The sequence below is a fragment of the Schistocerca nitens genome, chromosome 8 (assembly GCF_023898315.1).
Source record: "Schistocerca nitens isolate TAMUIC-IGC-003100 chromosome 8, iqSchNite1.1, whole genome shotgun sequence".
NCBI lineage: Eukaryota > Metazoa > Arthropoda > Insecta > Orthoptera > Acrididae > Schistocerca > Schistocerca nitens.
In genome coordinates, this window is record NC_064621.1 from 478758820 (window position 1) to 478786052 (window position 27233).

The 27233-nt window shown below is 42.3% G+C and overlaps 1 protein-coding gene across 1 annotated transcript in view; it reads left to right on the forward strand.

Moving 5' to 3' along the window:
* LOC126198727 (zwei Ig domain protein zig-8-like) overlaps positions 1–27233 on the forward strand; it is a 1001384-nt gene that overhangs the window by 879838 nt on the left and 94313 nt on the right. Inside the window, exon 4 of the mRNA XM_049935248.1 lies at positions 21331–21458. Within this exon, the coding sequence (XP_049791205.1) occupies positions 21331–21458 (128 nt within the window). The remainder of the gene's footprint in view (positions 1–21330; positions 21459–27233) is intronic.

Below are 27233 nucleotides of genomic sequence, written 5' to 3' on the forward strand. Positions count from 1 at the left end.
GTAGCTTTGATAACAGACAGCAGTTAACATAAAATGCTGCCTGCAGCTTGTCAGTTGATCTCATCCGATGCTCTTAAGACATATATAAAGCAAGTTCTATTTACCTCTCCTGTTAGCCTGTACTACAGAGGCAGACTGAATCTACTAACAGTGTCACATAACTTGGATAACAATTACTCATAGCTTATATTTTTGATCTAAAATCCATCACTCTAACCACAACGAAGATGCGCTTTCCCATTTTTCAGCGTGGAAAATATGTTATGAGATGAAAACAGCGATACTATCTTTTGCACACTAACCAGCTGCCTTCCATTACAGACTGATGCCAGAACCGGACGACACCCCTTTGTCCTATTCGAAACGCCATCTCTTGTCCATGCATGCCACACATTCATTTCGTCTTTATTTATTATTTAAATTTAAACTTTCTGTCAACTAGTCAACAGGGCTTTCGAACTGGGCACACTCAAAAATGTATAAGGTATGAATATAGAAGATTCTGGGCAAATGGAATACGGGATGAGGGATTTTGATTGCAACTGAATGCTAAGCCCAGCAGTTGATTTCTGCTCTGCACGAGACCCAACAATCGTCAGCATCTTGCGATAGCTAGTAGTAGCTTATTGGTGTTAAATTATTACGTATTCCTTTGCTTCACCTATTTCCACATTTGATAGAAATGTACATTCAGAGTCGGTTTCGGGGAATAAGTAATGACGTAGTGAATTGTGACTTGTTACCCCTCCATGCAGAGATTGTTTTTCAACCACTCACGATTCGTAGTCCTGCACTGAGGACTGTGCATCATGTGTAATATCTATCAGCTAATCGTCACCACCAGCACCGTCATCCACAACGTTGCACCCAATCATAACGAGTGTTTCATCAGAAATTCTGTCAACTGTTCAAAGTTTGTTTTCACAAAAAAGGACGCATCACGAAGGAATTATCAGAATGGAACGGAAATCGGTAGATGCGATGTACGTGTACAGGCATGCAGATGATTACAATTTCTGAAAAATTGCATAATTTATTCAAGAAAAAGAGTTTCACAAATTGAGTTTTAGTAAATCTTTGGTATAACTCTGTCCATTATGCAGAGTTTTAATAAATCTTTGGTGTACCTCTGTCCATTATGCAATCATTTATTCTGTTTGACATCGCGTTGTTAGACATCATCCTGAGGGATATCATATCAAATTATATTAAACTGGCGCGTTAGATCGTTAAAGTCCCGAAATGGTTGGGGGGTCCTGCCAATAATGCTCGAAACCTTCTCAATTGGGGAGAGATCCTGCGATGTCGCTGGCCAAAGTAGGGCTTGGAGAGCTCGAAGACAAGGAGTAAAAACTATCGTCGTGTGAGGGCTGGCATTGACGTGCTGAAATGTAAGCCACGATGGGCAACAAAACGTGGTGTAGAATATCTTCACCGTACTGCTCTGCTGCAATAGTGCCGCGGATAACAATCGAACGGATTCTGCTGTGAAAAGAAATGACGACCCAGACCATCACCTCTGGATATCGGGTGGTACGCTTTGTCGGGTTGGTATCCCAAAGCTGTCCGGCGCGTCTGCAACATGGAGTCTCATTGCCTGGCGTATAATTGGCTTCAGTAATGAGTCCAACTTCCAAAATGAGCCTCGATGACAATTGAATATTTCATCATATAGTGCTGAAATTTTGTAATCATTTGTTCATCTGTACATGTAGATCACATCTACCAATATGCGTCCCATTCAGATAATTCCGTCGTATTGCGTCTTTTTTTTTCTTACAGTATATTTGAAAATAGCCAGACTGAAAGGACAAGACTACTGTATTGTAAGTATGAACGTCGTTGTCTCTCACATGATGCATACTGACTTTGTTCAGGCAAGCTTTACTCCGTTGCAACTACTAGTTTTTGATTTTACAGTTTACTTCTTTGACGTTGTCTGTGACTCCATAATAAGATATTCTTTGTAGTCCATGTGCCTCTCTTCTTGTGATAATGAGCATCACGGAAAGATGTCTTTGACATCATGTGCAGCTATGTGCACAAAGCCGTATTTTGTGTCCCATCTAAGACATTAGTCGCGCTTTGTTGTTTTTAATGAAATAATTGTATTGCTTTATAAGGTTGAAGGCCAGTTTTCCACTTTAATTAAGTTAGGTAGGAGATTAGTTAATTTTGCAGCATCGAACTAGCCTTTCGTGGAAGCAACTGAAATTGTCAGTAAAGAAACTACGACAGAGAAGCTATGTCTGACAAATGTTATGTAATGCTAAACGTATGAAGCAACCGAGTGAGACTGATGGCATCAAACGGTGCCATGTTTACCTGTAAATAGATACATTCGCTGTTTCTTGTCTATCAAAGGGAAATGAGAAATGAAACCTAAGTTTGGGAAATAAGAAAAGAAACCCGTTTTCTTTTTTAAACTCTGATAATGCATGACAAAAGGTTAAAGGTACAGCCCAACAGAACACAACTTATGTGAAGAGATGGCAGTAATACTTTGTCCAATTTCACTGCGGAATGATACACTCCGAACTATTCGTACACTCAAAGCATATGAAAATTAAATGTATAACTTGCTGTAACTACAAAAACCTGGAGGATTCTGCAGTTATAATAAAATTTCATTTCCTAATACGAGGGCTACTGTTAAAGTAGGGAACGATCGGTCGCGAAATACAAATCACAGTGACAATCAAAACTTTTTTACTTGAAACAGTTAGCTACACTTTTCAGCTACTTCTCTACATAGTCGCCGCTTCGACCTAGACATCTGTCGTAGCATTTATCAACTTTCCAATACCCTCGTTACACAAGGCAGCCTATTGTGCTCTCATGCAATTTTCTATGCTGGGCTTCAGTTCGTAGTCTGTGCCAAAGTGTTGTCTTCATAGCCAGTGGCTCATTTGAATAGAGATGAAAATCAGAGGAAGCCAAGTCCGGGCTGTATGGTGGGTGATCAAATATTTTCCATCCAAAATGCTGCAGGAGCATCCTCATTGCACTGCAGTGTGCTACCAAGAACAGTCATGAAGGAGGAAATGCATGACAGTTACGTTATTTGGGATAGCGAAATCCCACGGCAGGCACCGATACTGGAAAAGAGACATTATTTATTAAGACATCTGTACGGGCTCACTTTGCTGTCAGAAAGCAGAAGAGCGACGTCATGGTACCTTCGGGCATACTAAAGACAATGCCCAGAACATCATTGAAAAGCTTCATCGGATTTTCACTGCCGTTTCCATTTCGTGACAGGTCGTTCCTTATTTTCCAAACAGCCCCCGTAATATACCCATATTTGGCTCGTATTAGCTCACCAAAAACATCGATTCACGACATATTGGACTATTAATTCGATACACCGTTTTTCCTGTGAAAACGATACAATCGAATCATCAGACGTAAGTGGAATTTAGTCAGAACTTCAGTGATGTAAACAGAAGATGAACAGTAAAGAGCAGTAACATCAATATTTCCATAAATTCGGTAAGTGGTGCGATAACAGCCTCTGAACATCATCATTGTAATATCTCGTTAAACAGACTCAGATAACGTTCATGAGCAACGGAATTTTCGATGGCTTCCACAGAATTCTCCTGCCACTGCTGCTACCCGACACTCGACGTATTCTGAGAGCAGCGTTCCCAAAACTGCGTTCTGCAGAACACTGGAGTTCAGCTTGTAATGGTGAAGTGCTCCGAGGGAAACGTCTTTGCTCTCACATTTATTATTGGCTTTCTTTTTAAATTTATTATGATTAATGTGTAACTAATTATAATTTAAATTTGAAGCAATCACTGAATAAAACCATCTTTTCTTCTTTTTTTAAACTATATTAATTTCATTAATCTGCAGAGTGAGTACGGTTTTCCGAAAAAGAACCGGGATCCTTAAAGGGTCGCGTCAGAGGAATAGTTGTGGAACTTATGCCCTAGAGGATGGATCAGACAAACGGGCAAGAACGTTGTCTACATCTAAATGTAGTTCCACATCTGCATGAATAGTCTGAATTCACACTTAAGTGCATGGTAGAACATTCATCGAGCCACTTTCACTATATTTCTCTACCGTTGAACTACATAGCAGCGCGCGGGATAAACGAACACTTAGATCTCTCTGAGCGAGCTCTGGCTTCTCTTACAAAGGATTTTTGCTTACGGAGGCTACCGATGGACATTTAAATTTCTTGAAAAGATCTCTCCGAAACGAAAAACGTCTTTTTTTTATTGGTTGCCACCTCCACTCGCGTGTCATATCCATGGCACTCTCTTTCCAATTTCGTGATACTACAAAAAGAGCTGCCCTTTTTTTTAAGTTTTGATGTCCTTGATCAGCTCAATTTTATAAGAATCCCATACTGCACAGCCTGACAGAGGACAGAGGAGCGTAGTGCAGTCAGCCATATTAGTAGACCTGTTGCATCTTCTAAGTTTCTACCAATAAAACAGTCTTTAGTTTGCCTTCCCTAGAATATTACCTAGGTGATTGTTCCACTTTGTTTTTCGTAATCTCTCCTCGACTTGCCGATTTCAGATTTGATCGTTCACTGTCGCGTCCAAGATTCGTCATATTTCCTTTCTCTTCTTTCTCTTCATCTGCAACGGGCGAGTTGACTGAGCTCCAGTAGATGAGATGGCAAACTACAAATTCCGACGGTATAGAGATTCTCTCAAGTAACTTCCAAAGAAGTTGTAACGTCCTAATATACAAAAGTTTGTTTTGATGTTCTGAAGTAAACGAGAGCTGGACTGATATCCTATTCTTAAAACATTCGTGTTTGTCTATATTGTGATTTTGAACAATGCAAATGGTGTAATTACAAAAGCGCTATCTAATAAAATGAGTCGCCAAAACTATCCGGAATTGCGTAATTCTATTTTAATAAACACTTACCAAAATCATTAGAAAACGTAAAACTATGTACTAAATAAACTATCTATGAAATTCTATACTGCGCAGTGCTGTCAACAGTGCTAAACTGCATGACGTCACAATACGCGACTTACAGTTCCAACACACAAACTAACAGAATAAAAATTCTAGATGAAACTGCAAATCGAATTTTGAAAGAGTACATAACTGTGAAATAGGCCTCTGATGTTAAATACGCAGACTTACTAATAAAGTTCCAAAGATAAAGGATGTACGCGAAAACGTAGCATCTGCACTGTAAGAATAAGGTTGTCTGCAATATAAATGAAAACTGAACTGATCGTCAGCTAAACTGAGTTTGAAATTTATTCTGAAATATGACGCCTAGGAGTAATCTTGTTGTCTTGACTGTAATGTTAAACCGGCTGTAACGTATTTTCGTAGCTTGTCTGTGACAATGGAAACCCGGTACTGCCGGCCGGAGTGGCCGTGCGGTACTAGCCGCTACAGTCTGAAACCGAGCGACCGCTACGGTCGCAGGTTCGAATCCTTCCTCGGGAATGGATGTGTGTGATGTCCTTAGGTTAGTTAGGTTTAAGTAGTTCTATGTTCTAGGGGACTGATGAACACAGATGTTAAGTCCCATAGTGCTCAGAGCCATTTGAACCATTTTTTTTAAACCCGGTACTGCTCGAAAATGATAAACATGAACGTACAGCGCAGCAGCAAAATAACTACAGAAAAGAGAACGTTGCGTAAGTGCAATGCAAGTACGTGTATGCTTCAATCATCGTGTTCCACAAAGCGCAATGCAGTGGCACACACTATCACAGGATAAAATTCGTGAGCAGTCGGTGGTAGAATTTGAACTAATTAAATGATAGAAAAGGGACTAGGATTACAAACTAGTAATGAAACTCTGATTAGTTCCTTAACAATTACAATCATCTTCAAAAGTTACTTGTTATTAAAAATAAGTCTCTGGCGTGAAATTAATTACTGAAATAACAAAGGAATGATAAATCTGACTTCTGAGTACGATCCATGTGAACAGATAATTTTATTTGATCTGTTCTCGACAGTCACACTAATTAACCCGAACTAATAAAGAAAAAATTCTGCTAAAACTTTCCGTTTCTCAAACGCATCATACATTACAAGCAAGCAAGCTGTGCAGAAACAACAGTACCTGATAATCTTCTCACTTCTAAAAATTAATCTTTAACAAATCATATTTCAAAAATGCAACATCACCTGCATCTTTATTTGTATGCTATGTTAGCAGATTGCAGACCGCTCAGTAGCATGACCAATACTCGACTCACTCATTACCTCTCACAGAATGCTACTAGTACGGACAACGCTACTGGCAATCAAAGATCGACCACTGAAGACTTAAGTTCGAATGTTCAAAAAATAACCAGTGTACAGATATGAAGTATCGAATGAAAACAGAGTTCACATCACCTTCATTGCCTAATGCATTGCCTAAGGCATGTCGTTAAAGTAGATCAGGAACATTAGAGGGCCTATAACACTTCCTTGGTTAACGCCAGATATTGCTTCTGTTTTACTCGATGAGTTTCCGTCTATTACTACGAACTGTGACCTTTCTGACGGAAATCACTAATCCAGTCGCACAACTGAGGCGATACTCCGTAGACACGCAGTTGGGTTAGAAGACGCTTGTGAGGAACGGTGTCGAAAGCCATCAGGAAATCTAAAAATATGGAGTCAATTTGACATCCCCTGTCGATAGCGCTTATTACTTTATGAGTATAAAGAGCTAGTTGTGTTTCACAAGAACGATATTTTCTGAATCCGCGCTGACGATGTGTGAGTAAATCGTTTTCTTCGAGGTACTTCATAATGTTCGAATACAGTATGTGTTCCAGAACCCTACTGCGAATCGACGTTAGTGACATAAGCCTGTAATTCAGCGGATTACTCCTACTTCCTTTTTTGGGTATTGGTGTGACTTGAGCAATTTTCCAGTCTTTAGGTACGGATCTTTCTGTGAGCGAGTGGCTGCTAAATATGGAGCTATTTCATCCTCATAATCTGAAAGGAACCTGCCTGGTATACAATCTATACAATATCACAATACAGGGTGATTCAAAAAGAATACCACAACTTTAGGAATTTAAAACTCTGCAACGAAAAAAGGCAGAGCTAAGCACTCTCTGTCGGCGAATTAAGGGAGCTATAAAGTTTCATTTAGTTGTACATTTTTTCGCTTGAGGCGCTGTTGACTAGACGTCAGCGTCAGTTGATGCTAAGATGGCGACCGCTCAACAGAAAGCTTTTTGTGTTATTGAGTACGGCAGAAGTGAATTGGCTGTTCCCTCAGCTCGAACAAGAAGCACAACAATTCATATTTCAGCAGGATGGAGCGCCACCACATTGGCACTTATCTGTCCGTAACTACCTGAACGTCAACTACCCGAGGCGATGGATCGGCCGCCAGGCAGCCCGTGACAGAGCACTTCAACACTGGCCTCCAAGAAGCCCTGATCTTACCCCCTGCGATTTTTTATTATGGGGGTATGTTAAGGATATGGTGTTTCGGCCACCTCTCCCAGCCACCATTGATGATTTGAAACGAGAAATAACAGCAGCTATCCAAACCGTTACGCCTGATATGCTACAGAGAGTGTGGAACGAGTTGGAGTATCGGGTTGATATTGCTCGTGTGTCTGGAGGGGGCCATATTGAATATCTCTGAACTTGTTTTTGAGTGAAAAAAAACCTTTTTAAATACTCTTTGTAATGATGTATAACAGAAGGTTATATTATGTTTCTTTCATTAAATACACATTTTTAAAGTTGTGGTATTCTTTTTGAATCACCCTGTATATTGATTGACTTTTTTAGGAATGTAAGCTCTCGGAAATTTAACAATAGACCATATTACGATGCAGAACGTCTCTCTTTTAGCGTTTGCAACTGGAGTTTACTGGTTTTCCTGGAGCAGTATTCAAGTATTGGTCATTTGTTGATGGACTATATTTCCTCAAGAAGCCTCCAATGAATCTGTGTCTTAGTAATGATTAATATTATGTGGTCATTGCACTTAAGATCGCTCCGAACGTGTACTCCTACTTTATGGAAGTAACTGCCTCCAATGATAATCTAATCAGACAGTAAAAAGGACTTTCTGTCAACAGTACGTTACATTTGTTTTGTTGACGGTCAGTTGCCACTCCCAGCCCCAAGCGTCGATCCTCCGCAGATATTCTCGCATTTCGCTACAGTTCTGTAGCGTTGCGACTTCGTGTATACAACAGCATCATCCTCGAAAAGCTTCATGGGACTTCCGACAGTATGTACAGGGCTATTACAAATGATTGAAGCGATTTCATAAATTCACTGTAGCTCCATTCATTGACATATGGTCACGACACACTATAGATACGTAGAAAAACTCAAAGTTTAGTTCGGCTGAAGCCGCACTTCAGGTTTCTGCCGCCAGTGCGCTCGAGAGCGCAGTGAGACAAAATGGCGACAGGAGCCGAGAAAGCGTATGTCTTACTTGAAATGCACTCACGTCAGTCAGTCATAACAGTGCAAAGACACTTCAGGACGAAGTTCACCAAAGATCCACCAACTGCTAACTCCATTCGGCGATGGTATGCGCAGTTTAAAGCTTCTGGATGCCTTTGTAAGGGGAAATCAACGGGTCGGCCTGCAGTGAGCGAAGAAAGGGTTGAACGCGTGGGGGAAAGTTTCACGCGCCGGCCGCGGTGGTCTCGCGGTTCTAGGCGCGCAGTCCGGAACCGTGCGACTGCTACGGTCGCAGGTTCGAATCCTGCCTTGGGCACGGATGTGTGTGATGTCCTTAGGTTGGTTAGGTTTAAGTAGTTCTAAGTTCTAGGGGACTGATAACCACAGCAGTTGAGTCCCATAGTGCTCAGAGCCATTTGAACCAAAGTTTCACGCATAGCCCGCGGAAGTCGACGAATAAAGCAAGCATGGAGCTAAACGTACCACAGCCGACGGTTTGGAAAATCTTACGGAAATGGCTAAAGCAGAAGCCTTACCGTTTACAATTGCTACAAGCCCTGACACCCGATGACAAAGTCAAACGCTTTGAATTTTCGGCGCGGTTGCAACAGCTCATGGAAGAGGATGCGTGCAGTGCGAAACTTGTTTTCAGTGATGAAGCAACATTTTTTCTTAATGGTGAAGTGAACAGACACAATGTGCGAATATGGGCGGTAGAGAATCCTCACGCATTCGTGCAGCAAATTCGCAATTCACCAAAAGTTAACGTTTTTTGTGCAATCTCACGGTTTAAAGTTTACAGCCCCTTTTTCTTCTGCGAAAAAAAACGTTACAGGACACGTGTATCTGGACATGATGGAAAATTGGCTCATGCCACAACTGGAGACCGACAGCGCCGAATTCATCTTTCAACAGGATGGTGCTCCACCGCACTTCCATCATGATGTTCGCCATTTCTTAAACAGGAGATTGGAAAACCGATGGATCGGTCGTGGTGGAGATCATGATCAGCAATTCATGTCATGACCTCCACGCTCTCCCGACTTAACCCCATGCGATTTCTTTCTGTGGGGTTATGTGAAAGATGCAGTGTTTAAACCTCCTCTACCAAGAAACGTGCCAGAACTGCGAGCTCGCATCAACGATGCTTTCGAACTCATTGATGGGGACATGCTGCGCCGAGTGTGGGAGGAACTTGATTATCGGCTTGATGTCTGCCGAATCACTAAAGGGGCACATATCGAACATTTGTGAATGCCTAAAAAAACTTTTTGAGTTTTTGTATCTGAGTGCAAAGCATTGTGAAAATATCTCAAATAATAAAGTTATTGTAGAGCTGTGAAATCGCTTCAATCATTTATAATAACCCTGTACTGTGTCATTTATGTATACACTATGTGATCAAAAGGACCCGGTCACATCCAAAACCATACGTTTTTCGTATTAGGTGCATCGTGCTGCCAGGTACTCCATACCAGCGACCTCAGTAGTCATTAGACATAATGAGAGAGCAGAATGGGGCGCTCCGCGGAACTCACGGATTTCGAACTTGGTCAGGGGATTGGATGTCACTTGTGTCATATGTATGTACGCGAGTTTTCCACACTCCTAAACATACCTAGGACCACTGTTTCCGATATGATAATGAAGTGCAAACGTGAAATATGAAGAGCACAAAAGCGTACAGGCTGACCTCGTCTGTTGACTGACAGAGACCGCCGACAGCTGAAGAGGGTCGTAATGTCTAATAGGCAGACATCTGTCCAGACCATCACACAGGAATTCCAAACTGCATCATGATCCACTGCACGTACTATGACAGTTAGGCTGCAGGTGAGAAAATTTGGAATTAATGGTCGAGCACCTGCTCATAAGCCGCACATCACGCCGCTAAATGCCAAACGACGCCTCGCTAGGTGTAAGGAGCGTAAACATTGGAAACTGAACATTGGGAAAACATTGTGTCTAGTGACGAATCACGGTACACAATCTGGCGATACTATGGCTGCGTGTGGGTATGGCGAATGGCCGGTAAATGTCATCTGCCGGCGTGTCTAGTGCCAACAGTAAAACACGTAGGCGGTGGTCGTGTTCTTCATGGTGGAGGCTCGCACCCCTTGTTGTTTTGCGTGACACTGTCACAGCACAGGCCTACATTGATGTTTTAAGCTCCTTCTTGCTTCTCACCGTTGAAGAGCAATTTGGGGATGGCGATTGCATCTTTCAACATGATCGAGCACCTGTTCATAATGCACGGCCTGTGTTGGAGTGGTTACACGACAGTAACATACTTGTAATGCACTGGCCTGCACAGAGTCCTTACCTGAATCCTATAGAACACCTTTCGGATGTTTTGGAACTCCAAGTGACATCGATACCTCCCCTCAGTGCAGCACTCCGTGAAGAATGGGCTTACATTCCCCAAGAAACATTCTAGCATCTGACTGAACGTATGTCTGCGAGAGTGGAAGCTGTCATCAAGGCTACGGGTTGGACAGCACCTTATTGAATTTCAGAATTTCTGATGGAGGGCGTCACGAACTTATGAGTCATTTTCAGCCAGGTGTCCGGATACTCATGATGACCTAGTGTATCGTGAAAAATAATGGTCCTGTAACACCCCCCTGATGCGTGCCCGAAGTTACATTTACAGCTTAAGACCTTCCTCAGTTCATAATGCCATTCTGTTTTATGTCTGCAAGAAGTTTTGCAATCCAGGTACACATTTGGTCTGATATTTTGTGCCCTCTATTTTGTTCATTAGGCTGCAGTGCGTATCTTGATCGAATACCTTTCGAAGGTCGAGGAAGACGGTATCTATTTGAGCGTCTGTATCTACTGCTTATTGGATCTCGTGGACGAACAGAGTGAATTGGGAATCACTTTTGGGACCGATTTTGGTTATTACAGAAATGTCATAGCACACGAAAATAAGAAATTTTCCTAAATTCTACAACTGGCCTAGGCCTATAGCTTTGTGGGACTGTTCGAAGATCCTTCTAGAAAACTGGAATGAGTTATTCTTTACTCCAGTTATTCGAAACGTTTTGCTTTAGAGGCGTACGGTAAACTGCTACTAGAAGCGGGGCAAGTTCTTTCGAAATCTCCGCAGAATCGAACTGGTATCTCGTTGGGTCCAGAGTCCTTTTCTCTGATGAGTGGTTTCAGTTGCTTTTCTATCCTTTGGTCACTTATTTCGTTATCTATCTTTTCGTTGTTCGTTCGACTATTTGAAGGACGAACTGCGGTGTGGGCTTCCTCTGTGAATCACTTTTAGAAAAGAACGTTTAGTATTTCGTTTCGTCTTGTGTCATTCTCTTTTTCAGTGCCATGATGGTCACATAGTGTGTGGACAAATGTCTTCTTGGACGCTTCACACATAGCCCTTCTTGGGAAATTATTTCGGTTGTTCCACATGACTACCGCTCGGGAAACCATAGAATTTCTACATGAACACTAACACACATTCTATGATTGATTAATTTCCCTCAGTACACTCCAGATCCTGGAGCCTTTGTTGTTCTATCTTTAGTGAATAGCTTTATAGTTGAGGAAATTTTTATTTCTTTCAACCACTGGGATAAATTCAGTAAATGATGAAATCACCGAGCTACCTAATATTATACGTACCATAAGTATTTACTAATAATGAAGAGCAACCTGGATTTAAGATTCAGTAAGAATGAAAGCACAAAGAAGTCGGATACGGAAGTACTATCGAATGAAAGGCTTGAAATTCTCTGAGGCTGTAAATATTACGATAATGAAGCTCGGTATTCAGTTCGGCTGAAGGGGAATGAACATCTCTAAAGAGAGCAATCACGGATGTTGGAAAGAAAAACATTGCTACAAGGAAAGTAACTGCGAAGTAACCAAGGATAACAGAAGAAATACTACAACTGATCAGCGAAAGAAGGAAGTACAAAACGGTTCAGGTATATTCAAGAATACGGAAATACAAGTCGCGCAGGAATGAAGAAAATAGGAAGTGCAAGAAAGCTAAACCAGAATGGCTTCATCAAAAATTTGAAAAAAAATCGAAAAAGAAGTTATTGTCGGAAGAGTTACGCAGCATTCTGATAACACAAAACAATCTTTCGTGAAATTAAAATCAATGACAGTAACAGTAATAGTGTAAACGGAATTTCACTGTTAAATAAAGAGGAGAGAGCGGATAGGTGGAAAGATTACGCTGAAGGCTTCTGGGACGGAGTCTTGTCTGTTGACGTGATGGGAGAAACAGGAGTCGACAGGAAACAGGTAGGTGATACACTATTAGAAACAGAAATTTAAGAGTCCTTTGGACGACTTAAGATTAAGGTGGGCAGAAGGGACAGTCAACACTCCATCGGAGTTTCTAAAATCATTGTTAGAACCGGCAGCAAAACGACTATTCACGTTGCTGTGTGGAACTTACGAAAATGGTGATGTACCAACAAACTTTCGGAAATACGTCATACACACAACCCCGAAGAGAGCAAGAGCCAACAGATGCGAGAGTTACCACACAGTCAGCTTAACTACTCATTCATCCAAGTTACTCAGAAAAAATGTGCAGAAAAATGGCAAAAAAATTGAAGATCTGTTAGATAACAGTCTGGTTTTAGGAAATGTGAAGGCACCAAAGAGACCTGACCTAGCGGTTGATAACGGAAGCAAGACTGAAGAAAATCACGACACCTTCATAGGCTTTGTCGACCTAGAAAAAGCGTTAGATAACGCGAAACGAAGCAAGATGTTCGGCATTCTGAGAAAAATAGGGGTAAGTTACTGATAAAAACGAGTAATATGCAATATGTACAAGAACCAAGAAGGAGCAATAAGAGTGGAATACAAAGAGCAAAGTTTTCGCATTAAAAAGAATGTAGGGTATGTATATAATCTTTCGCCCCAATTGTTCAATCTGTACAGCAAAAAAACAATGACGGAAATAAAAGAGAGGTTCTAAACCATCATTAAAATTCAAAGTGAAAGAGTATCGATGATAAGATTCACTGATGGAATTACTATCCTGAAATGGTCTAATGATTGTTGAATATGGATTGAGCATAAATCGAAGAAACATGAAAGTTAAGGGGAATAGCAAATAATAGAATGCGAGAAACGTAAGATCGGAAATTCTGGGCAGCAAAATAACCCATGATGGACTGAGTAAGACGGACATAAGAACCAGACTAGCTCTGGACAAAAGGGCATTTCTGACCAAGAAAAGACTAGCACAATGAACATAGGGTTTAATTTGATAATGAAATATCTGAGAATGTACGTTTCGAGCACAGCATTGTGTGGTGCCGGCCGGTTTGGCAAGCGGTTCCAGGCGGTACACTCTGGAACCGCGCGACCGCTATGGTCGCAGGCTCGAATCCTGCCTCGGTCATGGATGTGTGTGATGTCCTTTGGTTAGTTAGGTTTAAGCAGATCTAAGTTCTAGGGGACTGACTACCTCAGATGTTAAGTCACATAGTGCTCAGAGCCATTTGAACCAATGTGTGGTAGTCAGACATGGAGTGTGCGAAAACCAGAACAGAAGCGAATCGAAGCATTTGAGGAGAAGAACGTAGGAAAATTTGGTGAGCTGTTAAGGTAAAGAATGACAAAGTTCTACGATGAATTCTAAATGGAGAGAAGTCTTCCGAAGTAAGAGTGATTTCAGGTGTGCCGCAGGGGAGTGTCGTAGGATCGTTGCTATTCACAATATGCATAAATGACCTTGTGGATAACATCGGAAGTTCACTAAGGCTTTTTGAGGATGATGCTGTAGTATATTGAGAGGTTGTAACAATGGAAAATTGTACTGAAATGCAGGAGGATCTGCAGCGAATTGACGCATGGAGCAGGGAATGGCAATTGAATCTCAATGTAGACAAGTGTAATGTGCTGCGAATACATAGAAAGGAAGATCCTTTATCATTTAGCTACAATATAGCAGATCAGCAACTGGAAGCAGCTAATTCCATAAATTATCTGGGAGTAGGCATTAGGAGTGATTTAAAATGGAATGATCATACAAAGTTGATCGTCGGTAAAGCAGATGCCAGACTGAGATTCATTGGAAGAATCCTAAGGAAATGGAATCTGAAAACAAAGAAAGTAGGTTACAGTACACTTGTTCGCCCACTGCTTGAATATTGCTCACCAGTGTGGGATCCGTACCAGATAGGGTTGACAGAGAGAAAGACAAGATCAAACGGAGAGCAGCGTGCTTCGTTACAGAATCATTTAGTAATCGCGAAAGCGTTACGGAGATGATAGATAAGCTCCAGTGGAAGACTCTGCAGGAGAGACGCTCAGTAGCTCGGTACGGGCTTTTGTTGAAGTTTCGAGAACATACCTTCACCGAGGAGTCAAGCAGTATATTGCTCCCTCCTACGTATATCTCGAGAAGAGTCCATGAGGATAAAATCAGAGAGATAAGAGCCCACACACAGGCATACCGACAATCTTTCTTTCCACGAACAATACGAGACTGGAATAGAAGGGGGAACCGATAGAGGTACTCAAAGTACCCTCCGCCACACACCGTCAGGTGGCTTGCGGAGTATGGATGTAGATGTAGATGTAGAACAGGCGAGGAAAGTAATTTATATAAAGTGCTCACGAGAACAAGGACAGGATGATAGCACATCTGTTAATTTATCAGGTAGTAATTTCCATAGTGCTAGAGCGAGATGTAGAGCATAAAGACAGTAGAAAAAGAGACACATTGGAACACACCCAGCAAATAACTGAGGACGTAGATTGCAATTGCTACTCTTAGATGAAAAGGTACTCACGTGTGAGGAATTGGTGGCGTGTCACATCAAACCATTCAGAAGATTGGGGACAGAAAATAAAAAATTCATATCGAAACTCAACCAATCATTTAACGCTCATGATGGCTATTTACAGCATTTATACATGTACTTGGAAGTTTGATTCAAGTGTCATTTACTTTGTTCATAATAGTCTTCATAAATATTTAAATGCCTTGTGTGTGTGTGTGTGTGTGTGTGTGTGTGTGTGTGTGTGTGTGTGTGTGTGGGAGGGAGGGTGAGTGCGTGTGTGCGTGCACGTGAATGTTAGTGAGGTTTAGTGTGGTTACTGGTGTTTGCAGAGTCAAGAAATTGTCTTATACGGGGTGATACATAAGATGTTTATAAGGAAACTGTTTATCTTTCAGTAAAGACTACACTGACACCATTACACTCCTCTGAAAGCAGCTCTTGAGAAATATAATGCAACCTCTCTAAAAAGCTACATAGGCAGTCGTTTCAGCACACGCTATACCAGATCTTTTCAGTGTTCGCAATACAAATTGTGGACCTCATGACGCAGTCTCAATTATCAGAATGCGCTCGGCAGTACGTAATATTACTCGTTGCGAAATTTTTCTGCAGGAAAGTAATTTGTTTGCTTCTAGGAGAGGAAAAGAGAGAGAACATGCGCAATTTCAGAGCAGAGTAAATTGGTCTCCACGGCGGAGGGAATCAGACTAACAGGAAATCGCCTGCAGTTGGTGCTCGTCGGACTAGACGAACAGTGTTTGAAAGTGGGATGGCACTGGGATCTCAAAGTTAAACTGAAACTGTGATAGCTCGACTCTCACAGCTAAGGGATGTCTGTTATTTCCCACTTTGAGCTACATTTACCTCTCTTGAAAAAGAAGGAAATGCGAGGCGTGTTTTGGACCGGTCATATGAGGAACGAAGCTAAGTTAATGCTTCTAAGTGCTAATAAGGCTGTATTGTTATTTTAAAGACACATTAACATTTACGGCACTGAAGTAAGTTCAGTCTGTGCTGGTGGTATCGGGCCTGCTGAAGGATACTTGTCGAGTGGCGGTTATAATAACAAAATTATAATTAAATACTTCTACATCCTTCAAGGAGAATAGTTCACTGAATCTCCCTGGAATAGAAACAAAATATGATTATCTTCCTATGCTGGCAACAGTTCTGAAGTACACCACACTTGCCGTACTTTAACTTGGATGAGAATAGTTTAAAATCTTTCTGGTGGTTCTAGCTACTCAAACGAAAATAATTTTATAGAATATCCTTTAAAACATACCAGCCATTCACATGTAGTTCTCTACGTCTAGCTAAATACAGCAGAAATTTTATTTTAATGGTCTATTCAATCTCCACGTTTACATCAAGATAAATGTTTGAGAACAAAGCTCAAAATGCTTATTATAGTTCAGAATGGTTCACCCAAAAGCTTTTTTGTGATACTCTCGCCCTACCTAGAAGTAGCCTTTCTATACTTGACGCATTCTAGTGACAGATCGTCGATCTTTTATATAAGCGCATAGAATTTTATTTATAAACGTCGATAATGTTTCCACTCTTTGCTTCAAGCGCTGATAAATTTCACTGCTTTCATGAACAACTTGTCGATGACGTGGTCTCAACTTGTACAGTTCTATCATCCGTGAAAAGTTTCAGAGAGCTGACAGTTTGTCTGCCTGGTCGTTCACATACATCGTGAAAACTAAACGTCCTGTCACATACCATTGAAGTACAGTGCTGATTTCCTTCGCTTCATACGGTGTCTTTGTAAACTACAAATTGGAATGTGTTTATTAATAATTTTTCATAGTTCATAGATTCATTAAGCAAATATTTTGGTAACTATGTGCCACTACGGGACATGAACGTAGGCTTCAGTATTGACAGTGCGCTGAATTTTGATGATGACGAGCTGGCTTGCAGAATGCGTGTTATTCCTGTTATAGTACGCCTTGGTTATTTTTCTGTGCATTTGACGACCTAACCAAGTATGATGGCTAAATTTGTGCTTTTTATCGGGTACAGTTCATAAATGACGTGTAAGGATGTGTAAGTATTGACCAGATAAACAAGACATCGGACTCATTACTAGAGGTTCACGATCTACTTTCACTTGTGTCAAACCTTTTGAAGCAGAAAATTTACTGATCGCACCAGACAGAACTTAGTGCAAAATACTATAGTAATTTACTTCAAACTTTCAGTGTGAAAGATTACTTAGTAGGCCTATTGAAGGCATCCTATCTAAATAATTGTTATTTCCACGGACCTTATGTTTAAGTTATACTGTTTCCTCAGTACTGAACAGTTGCTGATCTACCATCCCGTAGCAACATGCCTCGAATGATAAAGTTCGGTTTTTTATAAATGATTTGCGAAAGATCTAAAGTCAACACATTTATTTCACGGAGGCTCCACATCAAAGCTTCAGCCATAAATCTTAAATTACTTCAGAATAGACCGTCCAGTGTCGAAATATCCAAAAGAGAAGAACGCATAAGTTACTTTGTTTTAATATTTCGTCTCACCAGCGAGTGGGGAGAAGTCTCGCACGAAATGCTGCACATTGCTCTATATGGCATGCTTCACTAAGGAGCTTCCAGCATACAATAGTCGCTGGCGCGCACAGTACTCCGTAATTAATTACTTTTCAATTACTCATGTACGTTCTGTTACATGGCAGATGGGTTTATCAGTCTGTAAAAGAGTTATCACGTGCGTAACAAGTTAACGTCCATATTTCTGGCAAATTAACGTTACTGAGAGACGTCTGTAGTTCGTTAACTATGCCCTACGAATCTTCTTAATGGCACATTCCCGGTACACTGTCGGTTGTAACTGCGACATGTACAATCAGAACAAAATGTATGGTTCTCTCAATAGTCAAAATTTTCATTTTGAGTACTAGCTACCACTTTCGGTACACAGTTCCATTCTATCCCGCATTAATCACGTAGAAGTGTCTTATTGGCCGCACCTTTATTTCCAATTCCGTCAGACATTGCACTATTCCAGTAATCAACTAGAGCCTGTCTCTAGAAGAGAAAGACAGTGCGTATTGAATAAGATAAATTTTGTACTGACAGAGGAATCCGTGATGCTCTTGTTAATGCTCTGCACCTCCTAAATCTGAACAGTGACAGGGACTGTACGAAGAACAATGTTAGAAGGAAAAATTATCAGTGACCATTCGCGGAGTAATTTCATAACAATATTGGCATGAAGCATTAAACTTTTAAAACATTTGCTGCTTTTGCAGGACGAGCTTGCAACTCAGTATTAGAACCACAAAAATCAAAGACAATACGAAAGAATGTTTCTGTTTGATGTATTAATGATGGTAAACGACCACATTTCTTGGAGGGACATTGATAAATGTCCTGCACTACTAAAGTTTTTCATATTATCTCGGTGAAGACCGACAGTGGACAAAATTTTGTGGACGCGCAATGAACTTAAACTTGATTCACCAGGAGGCAACTAGAAATGGTCTTCCTCAGATGAGAAAATCTGAGACTTTAGTAGTTATCTGTATTTATGTTAATGATATTAGGTAAACACTATGGTAAATTATTTGGGAGAACTTCGAAATGCACGGAAAAAAACATTGTATCATTTTGACGTTGAGAGGGTTAAACTGTGATTGAAAATGGAAAAGCCTTTTATAGAGTCATAGGTGCCGTATGGTATAACAAACACATATGGATGACGCTACTTGCGACCAGATTATTGGCAGAGACTGCTCAGCGTCATTTGGAACGAGAAATGAGTGAAATCTTTTGTATCTTTTCACACCTTTGGAGAAAATTACAGGAAAGAAGAAACACTTAACAGCAGTGCGGCCAAGATCTCCCACGTGCTACAACCCAGCGCCAGAAACATTATCTCGGTGTCAGTCAATATAGCCTAACGAGTTTTCGTGCAAATTTTGTATCTGATACGAAGGCGTGGTGTCTACTCTTTTGGACAAGTCCGAAAGAACAGACACTGCCCATTTATATCATTCATTCCCCTCGATGGGCAACGAATGCACTTTCTTCAGTGCGGATGCACAATTACGTCCGACCTTTTATGGTAGCGAGCAAAAAGGATATGGACAGGATAGGTGGGGGTAGGTGGGAACGTGGGTCGTCCAAGAGGCGTTCCGAGATAATCCGCGCAGTTTCGATAAACACTGTATCCAGGTGGCGCAGTGGTTAACGGAGCTGCGTAGTGAGCAGGAGATCCAGAATTCGAATCCCGGTCGGACGCATAGTTTCATTCGTCACCACTGATTACACGTAATGTCTCAATGCAGCTGACATCAATTTTCCCTTCCCTTCCCTTTCCTTTTTCATCACTCCACCTTCAATTTATATACAGGGTGAGTCACCTAACATTACCGCTGGATATATTTCGTAAACCACATCAAATACTGACGAACCGATTCCACAGACCGAACGTGAGGAGAGGGGCTAGTGTAATTGGTTAATACAAACCATACAAAAATGCACGGAAGTATTTTATTTAACACAAACCTACGTTTTTTTTAACTGGAACCCCGTTAGTTTTGTTAGCACATCTGAACATATAAACAAATACGTAATCAGTGCCGTTTGTTGCATTGTAAAATGTTAATTACATCCGGAAATATTGTAACCTAAAGTTGACGCTTGAGTACCACTCCTCCGCTGTTCGATCGTGTGTATCGGAGAGCACCGAATTACGTAGGTATCCAAATGGAACGGTGATGGACCGTAGGTACAGAAGAGACTGTAACAGCACATTACGTCCCCATGCTAACACCTTTTTATTGGTCTTTTTCACTGACGTACATGTACATTACCATGAGGGGTGAGGTACACGTACACACGTGGTTTCCGTTTTCAATTACGGAGTGGAATAGAGTGTGTCCCGACATGTAAGGCCAATAGATGTTCAAAGTGGTGGCCATCATTTGCTGCACACAATTGCAATCTCTGGTGTAATGAATGTCGTACTAGCCACAGCACATCTGGTGCAATGTCGCCGCAGGCCTCCACAATACGTTGTTTCATATCCTCTGGGGTTGTAGGCACATCACGGTACACACGGTACATGATGGCCACCACATTGAACATCTATTGGCCTCACATGTCGGGACACACTCTATTCCACTCCGTAATTGAAAACGGAAACCACGTGTGTACGTGTACCTCACCCCTCATGGTAATGTACATGTGCGTCAGTGAAAAAGACCAATAAAAAGGTGTTAGCATGTTGACGTAATGTGCTGTTCCAGTCTCTTCTGTATCTAAGGTCCATCACCGTTCCCTTTGGATACCTACGTAATTCGGTGCTCTCCGATACACACGATCGAACAGCGGAGGAGTGGTACTCAAGCGTCAACTTTAGGTTACAATATCTCCGGATGTAATTAACATTTTACAATGCAACAAACGGCACTGATTACGTATTTGTTTATATGTTCAGATGTGCTAACAAAACTAACGTGGTTCCATTTCAAAACGTAGGTTTGTGTTAAAAAACATACTTCCGTGCATTTTTGTATGGTTTGTATTAACCAATTACACTAGCCCCTCTCCTCACGTTCGGTCTGTGGAATCGGTTCGTCAGTATTTGATGTGGTTTACGAAATATATCCATCGGTAATGTTAGGTGACTCACCCTGTATATAATGTTTGGAGTTGGGTACCTCCCAGAAGTCCAGAGCTCACAGTGACATGGAAAGCTGCACGTCCCCAGCGGGTCAAGATGGAGGTGGTCCTGCGCTGTTTCCGACTGGTTTTTATACTATGATTTGGAACTCACTAGTGCTCGCTAAATGACACAGCTCCAACCACCTCGACAATATCTTCAACCACTAGCAACAGCAGGTGATGCAGCAATCAAAGTCTCCGCAATTTCGCGTTTCCATGGTATCTAATCATCAATGAAGAGCTTCATATGTGTATCGTGCACGAAAAGAGACGTGTGGACTCTCTTCCTAGCTGAACTGACTTTCTAAAGGCTACTGGTGGTGTTACCCGGCAATATTTTCTAGGAGTACGTAATTTACTGTCTAACGTAATTGTCATAGCTTCTTATCTGCATCTCCTCTTTCTCTATCATTAACATCTCATCCGGCTAGGGTACATCGTTTTCCCCCAATTGGTTACGCGTCAGATGTCTAAGCAAACACGCTCGTCCTCTGTTGCAGAGCCGACGACGGAGATCGTTGGCGGTCCAGACCTGTACATAGACCGTGGCAGCACCATCAACCTGACGTGTATCGTCCTGTACAGCCCGGAACCCCCGGCATACATCTACTGGAGCCACAACGACAACGTGAGTACACAACGCGCACAGGGTCTGTTTTACTGGTACGCGTACCAATATGACGAAACGTTTCTGAGGTTCCTGTGTTCCATTTTACATCTGTATCTACAGATCGCCGGCCGCGGTGGTCTCGCGGTTCTAGGCGCGCAGTCCGGAACCGTGCGACTGCTTCGGTCGCAGGTTCGAATCCTGCCTCGGGCATGGATGTGTGTGATGTCCTTAGCTTAGTTAGGTTTAAGTAGTTCTAAGTTCTAGGGGACTGATGACCACAGCAGTTGAGTCCCATAGTGCTCAGAGCCATTTCAACCATTCAACCATCTACAGATCAACAACTCTTCTGTGTGAAGTGTGAAAATTAAACGCATTTTTGTTCAGCGGCATGTAAGAAACTTTTGTACCTGTTTCATGGAGTAAAACTAGAAGCTATATGGGGCGCTCAAAGAGATTTCCTGCAGCGTTTACGCAACTTAGCGTGATTCCAATGTGATCATATAAACACCAACATGTAGGCAAGCAATTACTGTGGCCATCATGTCTTTCCGTGCCTCCCGTAAGTGCGGAAACGTGAACTATGACGTTCTTACCACTTGCCAACGTTGTGTTATTATTTTATTGCCTGCCGAAGAAGAAATATCGGTCAACATCCATCGGTGAATGAAGACTGTTAATCTGGCAGCATGTCAGTTGAATACCACCCTTGCGGAAGGTTTCACCAAATTTTGTGCTGTCGCAATTCGACAGAAGACACCAGTCGATGTGCCAGGCTAGCCTCATCCATTATGTACTAGTGGGAGGCTCTCGAGCACGCGCCCTATAGTCTTGATCTCTCCCCACGCCATTGTCACGCCTTTTTACCTTTAAAAAGACCTTAAAGAGCCGAGGACTGCTGCCAAACGAGGATGTGCAGAAGGCAGTTACGGATTCTTCATGCGGTACGACACAGTGTTTTATCAAAAGGGTACCTTCAACACGGCGCGTCGGTGGGAGGATTTCCTCCTTCCTCAGGGCGGTTTTCTCTCATTGTCGTACGATTTTGTACTGTACAGCCTTAGAACAGAAACTTTCGTTAAAATCAGCATCCACGAAAAGAGTGGTGTGACAATAGCAGGATATAGAGGCAAATGCATTACATTTGCTGATGACATTCTGTTACAAAGTGAAAATGAAAAGATAATTAATAATAATGTTGAAAGGACTGAATACCAGCTGTGATGCATGTGATAAAAAAAATGAATGTGTAGAAAGCTAAGGTAATCATTTCCACAACGCAATCGTGGAAGATAAAATCGAAATTCATGGTAGTGGAAAAAGTAAGTACGAGGGCAGTTCAATAAGTAATGCAACACATTTTTTTTCTCGGCCAATTTTGGTTGAAAAAACCGGAAATTTCTTGTGGAATATTTTCAAACATTCCCGCTTCGTCTCGTATAGTTTCATTGACTTCCGACAGGTGGCAGCGCTGTACGGAGCTGTTAAAATGGCGTCTGTAACGGATGTGCGTTGCAAACAACGGGCAGTGATCGAGTTTCTTTTGGCGGAAAACCAGGGCATCTCAGATATTCATAGGCGCTTGCAGAATGTCTACAGTGATCTGGCAGTGGACAAAAGCACGGTGAGTCGTTGGGCAAAGCGTGTGTCATCATCGCCGCAAGGTCAAGCAAGACTGTCTGATCTCCCGCGTGCGGGTCGGCCGTGCACAGCTGTGACTCCTGCAATGGCGGAGCGTGCGAACACACTCGTTCGAGATGATCGACGGATCACCATCAAACAACTCAGTGCTCAACTTGACATCTCTGTTGGTAGTGCTGTCACAATTGTTCACCAGTTGGGATATTCAAAGGTTTGTTCCCGCTGGGTCCCTCGTTGTCTAACCGAACACCATAAAGAGCAAAGGAGAACCATCTGTGCGGAATTGCTTGCTCGTCATGTGGCTGAGGGTGACAATTTCTTGTCAAAGATTGTTACAGGCGATGAAACATGGGTTCATCACTTTGAACCTGAAACAAAACGGCAATCAATGGAGTGGCGCCACACCCACTCCCCTACCAAGAAAAAGTTTAAAGCCATACCCTCAGCCGGTCAAGTCATGGTTACAGTCTTCTGGAATGCTGAAGGGGTTATTCTGTTCGATGTCCTTCCCCATGGTCAAACGATCAACTCTGAAGTGTATTGTGCTACTCTTCAGAAATGGAAGAAACGACTTCAGCGTGTTCGTAGGCACAAAAATTAGAACGAACTTCTCCTTCTTCATGACAACGCAAGACCTCACACAAGTCTTCGCACCCGAGAGGAGCTCACAAAACTTCAGTCGACTGTTCTTCCTCATGCACCCTACAGCCCCGATCTCGCACCGTCGGATTTCCATATGTTTGGCCCAATGAAGGACGCAATCCGTGGGACGCACTACGCGGATGATGAAGAAGTTATTGATGCAGTACGACGTTGGCTCCGACATCGACCAGTGGAATGGTACCGTGCAGGCATACAGGCCCTCATTTCAAGATGGCGTAAGGCCGTAGCATTGAATGGAGATTACGTTGAAAAATAGTGTTGTCTAGCTAAAAGATTGGGGAATAACCTGGTGTATTTCAATGCTGAATAAAACAACCCCTGTTTCAGAAAAAAAATGTGTTGCATTACTTATTGAACTGCCCTCGTACATGTGGGATCTTTATATTTTCTTCTTTATTGTTATTTCACTCTCCAAAATGGGGCAGGCTGGCAGGGGCACAATACGACGCTCTTCAGCCAATAAAGTTACAGAACCAACATAGTCACATGAGAAAAGAAAACATAACAGAGAATGGTATGAAGTGATGAAAAAACGAAGAACAAAAAATAGATGAGTGTAAACTGTAGATTTTAAAACTACATAGACGAGAGCTACATACACATGCGAAGAATGAACACTATAAATCAACACAAAAAACAAAGAAACACCAGTGGGAAAACAAACAAATGATGCTGGCGACACTGTTGGTGCTGGTGGAATGTAGCACTGCACACGGCACTGGAGTAACACTGATGCCACAATGAAAACGTTAAAAATCACTGCACCCAAGGGAACCTACCACGAGGTGAAGGGACGAGGGGGGGGGGGGAGAAAAGGGAGGGGGGAGAGACGGTAGGAGGAAATCCAGGAGGGGTGTAGGACGGGGGGAATGGAGGGGAGAAGGAAAGGAGCTAGAAGCCCAGGTGGGGGCGAAAAGGAGAAAGTAGGTATTTGGCAAGGGAAAAGGAGGAGGGAGAGAGGTAGCCCTGAAGAGGGTGGGGGGAGGGGGAGGGATTAGATCTGGTAGGAGGGGTAGATGGAAGGCACAAGGACATCAGCCAGGAGGGAGAGTTGGCAGAAGCCAACTTGGGCTAGGGTAGGGAGTCTATGGAGATGGAGACCAGGCAGGACACTTTGGTACAGGCACGTCATCGGTCTAGGGTGGGAGAGGATTGGGGAAACGAAAGGATGGAGGGATCCAGTTTTGCAGGAGATGTATAGGATCCGTATTTGTTCAGGAACAGGAGGAGATGGGGGAAGGGAATCAGATCATAAAGGATTCGCGTGGGGGACAGGAGACGGATGCGATAAGCGAGGCAGAGTGCATGGCAATCAAGGATTTGGAGGAATTTGTAGTAGGTGGGAGGGAGGGGGCAGAGATCCAAGTGGGGTGGGCATAACATAGGATGGGGCGGATCAGGGACTTACAGGTATGTAGGATAGTGGGAGGGTCTAATCCCCTTATTCGACCAGAGAGGAGTTTGAGGAGATGTAGCCAGTTACATGCCTTGCCTTGGACTGTGAGGAGATGGGGTTCCAGGAAAGGCGGCGGTTGAGGGTGATGCCAAAGTACTTGACGGTGGGAGTGAGGGCAATGGGGTGGTCATAGAAATCTAGGAGGCTGAAGGATGGGGTGGTGCAGCCAACAGTGATTGATTGCATGTGGGATTCTGCCCATTCACCTCTTACAGGGTGCCCAGGAAGCTTTTTCTCGGTTAGCTAGACAACATGCAAGCAAATCATACTAATGGTGTTATTACAGTAATTGAATCGACAATACTTAACTTGTGTATGTACAAGATAGTGTCGCGAGCATTTGGCACCATACAAATAATCAGTGTTTTCCGAAATATACAATTTACTTGCAAGTAATTGATATGGGTCACAAGTCACGGCTCTTCTAGTGAGGCCGAGGCTAGGCGGCGCGTCGCTTCTGTTCTCTTCATGTAAAGGCCGCTCCTGTTGTGGTGACGACCTAGTAAGCGGGCCGTTGGCTGACGCCGTCTCACAGCCCTCTCTGCTGTATCGTTCTTGATCTTCGTGCCGGCGCCTGTCGTTACGCCGGAACAGTACGTGTGATGCAAATTAACCAGTAGCGTAACATCTAATCAAAAAATAAAAACAATGTTAGCCACTGCAAATAAAAGTTTTACAGGAGGAGGAAAATTTTTGCGGCTGATGAAACTAACAAAGAAGGTAGATTGTAGTAGAGTGCTTTCTATGGTGGGTTGCCCTAAGTGGTACATAAACATACACTGCGACGAATCGAGGAGAAGTGCCTAGAGCCTTTTGATATCCAGAGGTGGAGAGGAATGAAGGGTTGATTTGGACAAATATAATAAAGAATGAGATTTTATCACACACGGTGAATGTGAAATACGAAAATTTAAAGAAACTGGCTAGCACTTTGGATGAAAAGAGACTACAGAATGAAAGATACACTAGAGGGAGTGATGACTGTTTCAAAATTGGCACATACTTTTGAACTGCCCCTTTCTCAAGAGTACACATGTGCAATCTGTTTTTAAATATCTTTTTTTGAGTAGCAATTATGACCTGTTGAACTTTAGCACTCTTGTCAGAGGCGGCATTACAGCGTATGGTCAGTATGACCTCCATTTTGCTGAATACACAATCGGAGTCTTTTTTGCCAGTCATGCTGCACACGTCACAGAATCTGTGGATTAACAGAGGCACACGTCTGCTAAATGTGCCAGCAAATATGGGCTACAATGTTGATTCTTACCTCATACACTAACTGACTTCAAATATCCCCAAAGATAAAAGTGAGGAGATAAGGGATGTTCAAGAATTCTCTCCGCAGTGCCGTATGATTGTTCGCCGTGCGTGCCGTATGATGCAGTGAATATACCGAAATGAAACTCATTGAAATACAAGTTATTAATTTATTGAATATTAATTTTTACTTACAAATTTTCACATTAAATGCTGAAACTATCCCCCCTGTTGTTGAATACACAATTAAATTCGTCAAATCATGTTTCCAAACACAAGCAGTAACATTTCTTCTGTACCATAAACAGTGAAAGTTGATATTGGAGTTTTCAGTTCATCGATGGATTTTGGACGGTTTTTACAGACAGTTGCTTTCGCTGCACCTCGGAAGAATAAGTCACGTGGTGTTAGGTTAGGCGATCGTGGAGGCCAAAGTCTCTGTGAAATTAAGCGATCACTAAAAACATCAGCAAGCAGTGACATTGAAACGCGAGTTGTGTGCGCGGTTGCACCATCTTGTTCAAAATAACCGTTCAATATTTCACTTAACACAAGTTCTCCTATGAATGGATATAGAATATCACTGCAGTATCGTTGTGCGTTTATTGTTTCGTTGAAAAATCCAGGCAAGCGAACAATCATAGGGCACGCGCGGCTAACAATTATACGACACTGCGGAGAGACTTTTTGAACACCCATTATAAGGTCCTCGTACCGCGATGGCCATTCGATAGGACTCCCCGCTGACTATCAAATGATCTCCAAACTGTTCATCC